The 12,140-nt window shown below is 38.6% G+C and overlaps 1 protein-coding gene across 3 annotated transcripts in view; it reads left to right on the top strand.

Annotated features, from left to right (window-relative positions):
- CFAP97 (cilia and flagella associated protein 97) overlaps positions 1-8,772 on the top strand; it is a 44,595-nt gene extending 35,823 nt beyond the window's left edge. For all 3 annotated transcript variants that reach the window (XM_008000421.3, XM_008000419.3, XM_008000420.3), the window contains exons 4-5: positions 6,025-6,175; positions 7,598-8,772. In XM_008000421.3, coding sequence (XP_007998612.1) covers positions 6,025-6,175; positions 7,598-7,728 — 282 coding nt within the window. In that variant the 3' untranslated portion in view covers positions 7,729-8,772. The remainder of the gene's footprint in view (positions 1-6,024; positions 6,176-7,597) is intronic.
- The last annotated feature ends 3,368 nt before the right edge of the window (positions 8,773-12,140 follow it).

Genomic DNA, 12,140 nt, shown 5'->3' with positions numbered 1-12,140 from the left:
GTAGCTGGGACTACAGGCTTACGCCACCACACCCAGCTAATTTTTGTATTTTTAGTGGAGATGGTATTGCCATGTTAGCCAGGCTGGTCTCAAACTCCTGACCTCAAGTGATCCATGCGCCTCAGCTTCCCAAAGTGCAAGGATTACAGGTGTGAGCCACTGTGCCTGGCCTATAGGAGTAACTTCAGAACTCTTATACAGAATAATTCAAGGGAGATTGTGATAAATTGTCACAAAAATGAAGATTTATAGCAAGTCTTATACCTACTATGAATATTAATCTGCTGATTAACAGTACTTTTGTTCTAAGATCTTGAAATAATGTATAGTGTACTTTATTTGGGTTTCCTTCTTTTCTGGTTAGGGTCTGTTATCTCCTTCCATTGAAGAATGTCAGCTAGTGATAACTCTGTAGCTCCCGCTGTTGAAATGTAGAGAACAGTCGTCTTGATTCTCCCTGTGTGGGGGACAGCTGTTACCTTTTAGTGACCTTACAAGGTCTTTGCTTCATCACTCTAGAAACACTAAAGCAACTCTCATCTGCCAATGGCTGCAGAAATCATTAAGACATTATTTATTTGTTTAAATTTGTTTAAACATCAAAAGATGGGCTAGGTTAATTTTTTTTCTGAAGAGAATAATTCTGGTTATAAAATAAATATTTGGACAAGTGTATTTGTTCATTTTCCTACTGCTATAAAGATACTACCTGAGACTGGGTAATTTATAAACGAAAGAGGTTTAATTGACTTACAGTTCTGCAAGGTTGGAGAAGCCTCAGGAAACTTAGAATCATGCTGGAAGGCAAAGCAGAAGCAAGGCACGTCTTACATGGTGGCAGGACAGAGAGGGAGCACAGGGGAAACTACCACTTTTAAGCCTCGGATCTCGTGAGAACTCCATCACTATCACGAGAACAGCATAGGGAAACCACCCCCATGATCCAGTCACCTCCCACCAGGTCCCCCCTCCACACGTGGGGATTCCAATTCGGGATGAGATTTGGGTGGGGACACAGAGTCAGACCATATCAATAGGTATATAATGCAATATTGTTAACTATAGTCAACATGCTGTGCGTTAGATCTCCAGAACTTACTCATCTGGCACGACTGGAACTTTGTGTCTCGGGTACGTGACATTTGCTAAGAGACTAGATCTTATGGGTTCTCACCACACATGTAAATAAAAATGGTAACCCTGTGAGATGATGGATGTGTGAGTAGCTCAAGGGTGATCATTTCAACATGTATACATATATCAAAACTTCAAGTTGTTTACCTTAATATATATAATTACCCAAAATTGCACTTTTTTTTTTTTTTTGAGACAGAGTCTTGCTCTTGTTGCCCAGGCTGGAGTACAGTGGCACAATCTCGGCTCACTGCAATCTCCAGCTCCTGGGTTCAAGCAATTCTCCTGCCTCAGCCTCCCGAGTAGCTGGGATTACAGGTGCCCACTAATTTTTGTATTTTTGGACAATGCCCCACTAATTTTTGCATTTTTAGTAGAGATGGGATTTCGCCATGTTGACCAGGCTGGTCTCAAACTCCTGACCTCAGATGATCTGCCTGCCTCGGCCTCCCAAAGTGCTGGGATCGCAGGCGTGAGCCACCGCACCCAGCCAAAAATTGCAGTTTCTAAAAAAAAAAATGCAGACGAACTCTTTTGGGATTCATTATTAGAACCTGATTTGAGTGGCAGTTCTAAGATTTTGTAAACCATACATTACCATTCTTATTGTTTTTTAATCCATTAAATATTTAATGTCTGTTAGAAGCAATGTAAAGAAGGAATATAAGGCCGAGACGGGTGGATCACGAGGTCAGGAGATCAAGACCATCCTGGCTAACACGGTGAAACCCCGTCTACTAAAAAATACAAAAAAAAACTAGCCGGGCGAGGTGGCGGACGCCTGTAGTCCCAGCTACTCGGGAGGCTGAGGCAGAATGGCATAAACCCGGGAGGCGGAGCTTGCAGTAAGCTGAGATCCGGCCACTGCACCCCAGCCTGGGCGACAGAGCGAGACTCCATCTCAAAAAAAAAAAAAAGAAAGAATATAAAATACTCCCCTAACTATCATGTACTTTAAAACTTAGCTGGAAGATAATACTGTTGTTGCATGTCAAACAACTAGAAAATACAGCAATATTAACAATATCACTAATTTTAATAAGTTCTTTTTTTTTTTTTTTTTTGAGAAGGAGTCTCACTCTGTCACCCAGGCTGGAGTACAGTGGCACAGTCTCAGCTCACTGCAACCTCCACCTTCTGGGTTCAAGTGATTCTCATGCCTCAGCCTCCTGAGTAGCTGGAACTGTAGACGCCTGCCACCACACCGGGCTAATTTTTTTTCTATTTTTAGTAGAGATGGGGTTTCACTGTATTGGCCAGGCTGGTCTGGAACTCTTGACCTCAAGTAATCTGCCTGCCTCAGCCTTGCAAAGTATTGGGATTATGGGGTGAGCCACCACGCCCAGCCTTAATAAGTTTTTGCTAGATACTAGGCACTATTTTAAGCACTTTAGATGCATTATATCACTTAATTACTAAAAACTGACTCTGCGGTTATTTCATTATTAATATCCCTGTCATGGAATTTGATCAAGGACACAATCAGTGGCAGAGCCAAGTATTAAGCCCAAATCTTTCTGACTATATACCTTACATTTATTATCACTGTATTAGAATTGTTACAGCATTTTGGATTTTTTTTTTTTTTTTTTTTTGAGATAAGGTCTTGCTCTGTCACCCAGGCTGAAGTCTAGTGGTGTGATCATGGCTCACTGCAGCCTCGACCTCCTGGACTCGCGCCGTTCTCCTCTGCCTCTTGGGTAGCTTGGATCACAGGCACATACAACCATGCCCGGCTAATTTTTGTATTTTTTGGAAGAGACGGGGTCTCGCCATGTTGCCTAGGGAGGTCTTGAACTCCTGGGCTCAGACAATCCTCCTGCCTTGGCCTCCCAAAATGCTGGGACCACAGATGTGAGCCACTGCACCCAACCTGAACTGTTGTTTTTTAAGTTTTACGTAAGAGTTCTAAATTGATGACTAAATTAAAATGCATACACTTTTGATTTTGGGGCTTACACCAGGGGTGTCCACTCTTTTGGCTTCCCTCGGCCACATTGGAAGAAAAAAAATTGTCTGGGGCCATACATAAAATATGCTAACCATAGCTGATGAGCTAAAAAAAGAAATTGCCAAAAAAATAAATCTCATAATGTTTTAAGAAAGTTTATGAATTTGTGCTGGGCCGCATTCAAAGCCATCCTGAGCCGCATGCAGCCTGCAGGCCACAGGTCGGACAAGGTTGGTTTACACCTTAAAATTTAGGGTAATCAACACTTTGTATTTTGACATTATTTCTATAGACGAGAGTTATTTCTCACATCCTTTAGCTTTTGTTTAGCTTGTTATATTCATGTAACACTCAGATGGACACATGGTATTGTTCCGTGTGATTTGGGTACATGAGCCGAATCATTTCTCTCTTATTTCCCTGAGTTTCTGCGTGTAAACTTGATAATTGATGTATCAGACTCCAGAATGGGTTTACTTTTTGCATTATTGTACAGTTATTTCAAAGTTGACTTTGATCACATCTATATTGTTTTATATCTGATGAATAAGTATTGTAATTATCTTAAAATTTATAAAAGAAAAAATACTCATCCAACCAAATAAATAAACTTAGGACATTAGGAGTTTAATAGACATTGAGACTTCTACCAAGAAAGAAGCAAAATTGAAAGATAACTGAAAATACCGGGTCTTCTGTCTTGTCCCTTCTACCCTGCACAGCGCAGCGAGTAGTTCATAGGATAATCAGACAGAACGGCAGATGCACTCTGCTAGTGAAAGACACTGAAGATGTGACCCCAGGAAGTTCCAGTACAGTTATAAACTGCAGGTAGAGAAGATACAATCTCAGGAGGTTTGGACACCGGAATCACACAGCTTCTCTGTCCACAATGCAAGAAAGAGGATATGATGGAAGACCGTGGACTTTACAGTCAGGTGGAATCACGTTCAAATCAAAACTCAGCTCAGCAAAGGGAACCACTAATACTAGTTGGGTAATTTGAGTAGGTGACTCTTTTCTAGCTTTTGAAGGCTAAAAACTAGGGAGGGGCACTTCACACAGAAGGAACAGCACGCAGGCAGGCAGTAAAGATGTTCTCGGTTGTTCTGTCCAGTTCTTCATGTGTTTTGCACCTCTGCCGTTTGCCTCCAAGCCTCCTTTTGTTTCTATAACAACCTCCTCTCCCTTTTCTAAACCGCCCTTCCCCTGAGTATCTTGGCTTATTCTTCCACCGTCTCTTCCTGCTTTGGAATTGCTGCTCAGGAACTCAGCGCAGAAGGGGCAGGGGTGAAACTGATTGAACAGCAAGTGGAAGAAGAGTTTTGGGAGTGGTCGGTGGTGATGTTTCATAACAGTGTGAACGTACAGAATGCCACAGAACCGTATGCTTAGAAGTGGTTAAAATGTGGTTTCATTTTACCACAATAAAAGGAAGAAAGAAAAAAAGATTGTACAGAGAAAACTTGTCCTATGACTGAATTCATGAGTCTGATTTTTTAATGTGAAACTTAGTGCAGGTCAGTACTCCCTTTGCAAATAAGATCAGCTTCCTTCAGAGAAAGTTTGAATCAATAAAGAAAATAACAAAATACAATCATGGATCAATTCCCCAAGCGGTTTGGTCTACCTCAGTATTTCTTTCTCAACAATACCTATGAAAAGCCAACAGAATAAACTCTTTCACCTTTTAAGAAATAATTATAAACAAAATTTAGAACATTATACATTAGTCTCTGTTACTGAATTGTAAAAAATTACCATGTTATTGGATACTGTATTGCCTTGGCCAATTGGTTTATATATCCTTTTTTTTTAATTAAAATATTATTAAAATGGAGACAGGGTTTCACCATGTTGTCCAGACTGGTCTGGAACTCCTGAGCTCAAGCAGGTCATCCACCCGCCTTGGCCTCCCGAAGTGCTGGGACTACAGGCATGAGCCACTGTGCCCAGCCTACATATCTTTTTTTAAAACTTTATATTCTTTACTAATTGGTTTTCAAACTTCTTAACAGTAAAAGCTTTTTTTCTCCAAATTAAATGTTATGCAGAATCTTTAGTATATAAAACAGACAATGCAGAAAGCATAGCTGGGCTAGTAGAAATTAGCAGGGGAAGACCTGAGGGCCCTCCCTGCTGGCCTTTCCCCAGTGGCCCACCAGCCCTTGAGGCACTACTGCAAAGGAGGCAGGGTGAAAAGCGCTGCTCTACCACGCACATGTGGAGAATCTGTGGTAGCTTCCATATGTGTGTGGTCAGTCCTAGGTTTTAACACTAGGTTCTTAGCATTATAACTCCCATTACGTCATATCTATGAGAAAATCAGGTTTAATGTATTTTATTTCAACTTACAGCACCTTTCCTAAGACTAACCTGGCACAAAAGAATCAGTCCTCTAGCAAGCTTGTCTAACCCACCTGATTTTGTTGTTTGTTGTTCTGTTTTAGGCTTTTAGCAACCTGAAGCCATGGTTTTTAGTTTCTGTCTCTAGCGATACGCAGGAAAGAGAGATGAGGAAGGGGCTTTACTAGCCCAACCAGAAACAGAAACTAACAACCCGTGACTGTATTCTCTCCATTGGACACCCCTGGATAAACTGTTATATCATAGTGGTTTGGTGAGCTGTGGGATAGGCAAAAACCCTTGGATTTTTATGAAATTAAATTATCTGAAATATGTTTTTCACATGGTATGTCAGGAATGATTTAAAATCTTTTGGCCGGATGTGGTGGGTCTTGCCTGTAATCCCAGCTACTTAAGAGACTGAGATGGGAGGATCCCTTAAGCCCAGGAGTTCCAGGCCAACCTGGGTGACAGAGTAAGATCTTATGTCTTAAAAAAGGAGAGAAAGTGAGTGTCACGCACTAGAATGTATTGCCTTGTTAAAAATGATTGCTGTTTAACCTTGGCTTTCAAATTGACTGTCTTTATTGAAGGCTTTATTGAAAAGGCTTGAGGCTGTGAAACCAACAGTAGGTATGAAACGCTCAGATCAACTGATGGACTATCATCGCAATATGGGCTATCTCAGCTCATCACCACTGTCAAGACGAGCCAGATCCACTCTCGGCCAATACAGCCCATTAAGTAAGCAGGACAAAATAGATCAAAATTATTTTATATTTGTTTGTATCTTGTATCCATTTTTTTAAAAAATGTAACTTATGTTATTCTGATAGAGTTTTAAATGCCAGCACTGGAGTGCATTCTGTTATTTCTCATTGTCATGTTTTGTTTTATTTGTATTAGTTCACTTAATTTCAGGTTTCATTTACAGCCTATAATGACAGGAAGGAAGCCAGGAGATAAAACAATCGAAAATATCAGTAGGTTCTTAGGTAATTGAGGAAGTACTTTTAATTGTAAAGTTGATTGAGGGAAGAAATGCATAGATGGGCTGTTTAAAAGCTGCTGAAACGTTCTCCCTAGGTAGTTAAGAATTATTGCTAATAGACTCCAGCCCTTATATGTGCTTTTTTTTTACTTACTGGATAACTAAAACAAAAATTAGCAAACTGATCACACAGCAAGCCTTACCACTCTACAGTAAGCAGTAAGGCTTGTTGTGTGATCCGTTACAGACCTAGCCAATTGTGTGTCCCAGAGAGTACAGGAATGGAGTGACCATTCAGTGCCGGAGTGTGCAACAGCTAGAACGCTCAGTGTCCTTTACAGAAGTTATATTGTACTTGATGTATGCATTCTAAACTACGTAATAAATAGAAGGTAACACCGAACCACTCGATGCCACAGCTTCCCAGCGCCTGCCCCGTGTGAGTCTCCGACTCTCATGACTAGTGGTTCCATTTATTCCTTCTCCGAACCTTGCTTCCGTGGTATAGTGACGAAGACAGGGTCTTGTTTTAGTAAGTCGTACTCAGCACTGCCCCTAAATGTAGTATATAAATGGTTATACGAAGGGATTTTTTTCACATGAATTATTTGAGAAGCTTTTACAAATGTTTGTTTTCCATGCCAGTCCAGTGAATCAGAATCCCCTGGGGTGGCATCTGGGTGTGTTTGTTACTATATTTTTTGAGTTCCACAGGGAATTCTGAAGTGCATTCCTAGTCGAGAATCATTGCATTAGACTATTAGACACACATAGAATGTGGAAGAAAAACTAGTCTGGGCCGGGCGCGGTGGCTCAAGCCTGTAATCCCAGCATTTTGGGAGGCCGAGACGGGCGGATCACGAGGTCAGGAGATCAAGACCATCCTGGCTAACCCGGTGAAACCCCGTCTCTAGTAAAAAAAAAAAAAAATACAAAAAAATAGCCGGGCGAGGTGGCGGGCGTCTGTAGTCCCAGCTACTCGGGAGGCTGAGGCAGGAGAATGGCGGGAACCCGGGAGGCGGAGCTTGCAGTGAGCCGAGATCCGGCCACTGTACTCCAGCCTGGGCGACAGAGCGAGACTCTGTCTCAACAAAAAAAAAAAAAAAAAAGAAAAACTAGTCTGGACTTAAAGTGAGGAGAAGTTTCTCAGATATTTCTTCTTTGTGTATTTTCAGGAGGAGCTTCCAGGACATCCAGTGCTACGAGTGGTCTCAGTTGTAGGAGTGAGCGATCAGCTGTTGACCCCTCCAGTGGCCACCCTCGAAGAAGACCTAAACCCCCTAATGTCCGTACAGCTTGGTTATAAAACACTTTTTTTTACTTTAAACATTGTTCATACAACTTTTATTGAAGTGCTCATGCTATTACGATAATTCTCTGTGTAAACATCTATAATACCGTTTAGCAATTTAAGGTGTACAACAGTGCGTTGTAATTTATTGTTATTCAGTGCAAAATTATTGTCAAAAAGACGATTTAATGTAAAAAGTGTTTCCTGAGGATGTATTCATATAAGATGTGTTCTTAATAGAGAAATTGTGGTATGCATGTGTATCTTCTCATTATAGAAATTGATTCCATTGTCATGCTGTCAAAATAGTAATGATAGTATCATTGCATGTTGTACCCAAGATGTTCACTATATAGTTTTCAATTTGTGTTATTTTCATTTGTTTATAAGCGTTATACCATGAGCTTAGCTCCTAAATTTGGCTGGCTTTGTTTTTCATCTGCTTTAGAACTTACGTGGCATGGCGTAGCTTGATTGTATGAGATTGAACACTGATTATGAAACAAATCTTGAAATGTGTTTTCATTGGTAGAGCTGATCTAGATTTGATGAGCAGATTGAGAGACGCTTCTATTGGAGCAATTCTTGTAATTCACCAGAGGTATCTAGTTATTGTATAAGTGCACTGAGTGTTAGATCTTAAAAGTTTGATCAACCATTCCAAACCATTTCAAATACGAATATTAGAAAGTTCAACTTAGAAGCTTCCCTTTGTGTTTTTATGCATTCCGGTAAAGTCGTATTTATGATTCTTAGAAATGAGGTAGGTTTTAGAGCTACAGTCTTCTAACTTGTGACTAGTTTAAGGACCACATCAGTTGCATCATAAGCAAAACCTATAGTATTTGTTGAATCAGTGAAATGGCACTATCAGCATGAAGAGCCAAGAAGCAGATCCTGAGGGTGCTGGACAATGTTTTAGGTAATTCAGTATTTACTGTGTTATTAGAGAAGACCTAGCATAAGAAAGAAATGCTTTAGAAATTCCAGTAAGTATTTATAAGGCCTGAAAAAACTAAAATTTGAACAAAAAGGGAAATAAATCACACGTTTGCTGAGTCTGCTGCTTTAAATATTGGCTACTTTTCTTGTTTTGGTTTACTTTGATTTGTTTGATTGAACCCTGGAAGTATTATTTTTACCAGCCCCACATTTAAAGACCTAGTAATCTTGATGGAATTGGTAATGGCAGATAGAGTTTAATACTGTTGACTTTCCAAATTAGAATTTTTTTTCTGTCAAACTTAGGCTTTTGTATAGCAAAGTATGGTATCTCATTGTTACCATCGTTTTTCACCACTAGCCTTTTCAGTAGGCCCTTAAAATGTATTGGAAAGGTTCCATGTTAAATGACAGATGTCTGTCTTCAGTATGAATTTTTGATCTGTAGCCACAGTAAGATTTCTGTTTTCCAGTGGTCAGGCTCTGTAGCACGTATGCTAAATGCTTCTTCCTCAGCACCTTTAACAGTAACGTGTCACTACATTTTCCAAAACATCAATTCAAATGTCTCGGTTTTAGTTTGTATTAATAGATTTTGTTGAGGGTAGGGCCTGCGAACATGGGCGCAGTGAGGTTAAATAGTTCATGTGACCACAACCTGGCTTTGAGGTTCTGCTTCTTTAGGGGGCCATAATGTTCATTCATTGTTATTTGATGCTCTGTTCTGATGAACATGTTATTACACCTGCTGTATATGTAAGCTTTAGCTATACTAAACCAAGGCTTTATTTTCTTTTGTTTTTTAACTTACTGTACTTTGAATGTTTATATAACCTGTATTTCAAGAGAGGGAAGATAATGCTGAATTTTAAACTTAGCATTTGAACATCTGTCCAATAGTGAATTAATCAGTTTTTTAAAAATTGATTTTTGAGTTGTTCCAGAAAAATGTTTTTTATATATAATCTTTTTATATATATAAAATCTTTTTTATAAATTTTATTTTAAAAATATTTTTAAAAAGATTTATATATATATAAAGATTATATATATTTATATATAGTCTTTTCTGTTCATAATGGCATTAGTCTCTGAATACATTTTATATTATCTTTGCTGCCACATGTCAGGATACAACACAATAGTTTTATAAATAAAAACTGTACTTTGATTTTAGGTACTAATTTAATGCTTTAGTTTTTACTACTTTGAAAGGGGAAGTTCATCTAAGTATTACTGATAACAGGGATCCAACTTAAAGAAAAGTTGGAAAGGGCAACAGTCTTTTAAGCAGAACTTACAATTCTGTTGTCATGGTTACTTATATATAATGAATATAACTAGACAAATAGGAGTTGGAAAATGTGGTATATTCTCTAAGTCAAGATGCTCTGAAGTTATTATAGTTTAAGGGACATTCTTAAGGAATGACTTAAGTATATTACTCTTTTCGTTTTCAAGGACATGAAAAAGTAAAGGATGGTCGAGCACTATTTTATATTTTTTTGACCTGTACTGGATATATGTACTTTGAAGGTTTACATCTATAACTAGAAAGCATAGTAATCTGAGGTCTGGTTATTAGGCTAGATTCTTGTTCAGTTATTTTTATCTCTGTCAAAAGTTAAAACTAATGTTGCCTCCTTTTTAGTAAGATTCTACGAAAGTTTTTTAACTATTAAAGTTATTTCTTAAGGGGTAGCTCTTATACTTCCTCTACTGTCTTTTTCAGTTTCCATAAAAAGCTGTTTTCTTAGCTATTACTCCAAATAAAGTTCTTTGGTTTGCTTAAAAATGTAGTGTAATGCAGTTGTTTTCTCCCTGCTAACCCGAGTGTCCAAAATAGGTATCTAGACAGCTTTAAGAAGGTGACGGTCACGGGTAAGTGATGACTGTGCCTCTCATCTTCAGATTCTTCAAATGCTGCATACTGTGAAACATGTTAAGACCAATATAAATCCAAAGATGTGAGTTGATTATACTTTAATAATTAAATTCATAAAAAGTTTACTATCTTTAATGCCAAAAAAGTCTTAATCCATAAATGATTATATACAATCTTAGAAAATGTGCTTAACAGTTATGGCTTCTTTATTTCTATGAGTAAAGATTAGTAAGAAACTTAAAATTAACATCCTTTTAAAATTTTCTGTTCCATTTTAATGTATTTTAGGCATTTAGAACTAGCCTGGCATAATGAAGAAGGAAATAAAAGCATTAAAGATAACTGAGTTTTGATCCTATGTTTATCTCTAAAATGCGCTGTCTTGTTCCTATTTTCAAAATCATAATAACTTTTACATGCCTTACAAGACCAAGAATTAGTAGGAATAAAGTTGGAAGGATGGCGTCAGTTATTTCTGTCTTTGAAAGTATAATATTTACATGGAAAAGAGTTTGCTTAAAATTATATTCTTAATCAGAATTTATTTAAACTACATTATCTAATTGCTTCTGTAAAATTGTTATGGTACTACAATACAGTGGACACTCTTACAGCTTAAAGAAATGGGCTTTTTGTTATTGTTGTTTGTATTTTTGAGATGGAGTCTCGCTCTGTCACCCAGGCTGGAGTGCAGTGGCACAATCCTGGTTCACTGCAACCTCCGCCTCCCAGGTTCAAGCAATTCTCCTACCTCAGCCTCCTGAGTAGCTGGGATTACAGGCACACGCCATCATGCCTGGCTAATTTTTTGTATTTTTAGTAGAGATGGGGTTTTGCCATGTTGGCCAGGCTGGTTTCAAACTCCTGACCTCAAGTGATCCACCCACCTCAGCCTCCCAAAGTGTTGGGATTACAGGCGTGAGCCACCGTGCCTGGCCAATAAATATTTTTTAAAAGTAGTCATGTACATCAACATTTCTTACATGTTCTATATGAGTAATAAACACCTAAAGCTTGCTGCAAAACATCAGTTTAGGAACTTTTTATGAGGGTTTAATAAAACTAGCGCCATTGGAATAAATTCCCGAGTTGCTCCTGCAGTAGCTTATCTGAGCTCTCAACAGCAAAGAGAAAGAATGCTAGAGCAAATAGGATTATGTTATGGCAGAAATTTTTATTTGATTTTTCAATTTTGGTGATGGATTTTTAATTCATTTAGAGATATTTTTGGAGCCACCATAATAGACTCTTAAGATTCTATGCTTCCATTTCCAAATTTATTTGGTAAATCCAGGTAAGTTGCATTATTTGCGCTAGATTACATTTTTGAGGTTTAACTGGTTTACAAAATAAAACTTAAGAGGTAACATCATTATTTTACTATAATGAGACAGTTTTTTCACATGACTCTAAACCACAATTATAAGATAGTAAAAGAATTTGAGGCCGGGGACGGTGGCTCACACCTGCAATCCCAGCACTTTGGGAGGCGGAGGCGGGCGGATCACAAGGTCAGCAGTTCGAGACCAGCCTGGCCAATATGGTAAAACCCCGTCTCTACTGAAAATACAGAAATTAGCCACGCATGGTGGTGGTGTGC

The sequence above is a fragment of the Chlorocebus sabaeus genome, chromosome 7 (assembly GCF_047675955.1).
Source record: "Chlorocebus sabaeus isolate Y175 chromosome 7, mChlSab1.0.hap1, whole genome shotgun sequence".
NCBI classification, from domain to species: Eukaryota; Metazoa; Chordata; class Mammalia; order Primates; family Cercopithecidae; genus Chlorocebus; species Chlorocebus sabaeus.
The sequence above is the reverse complement of the archived record's forward strand: the minus strand, read 5'-3'. Positions and strand labels throughout refer to the sequence as shown.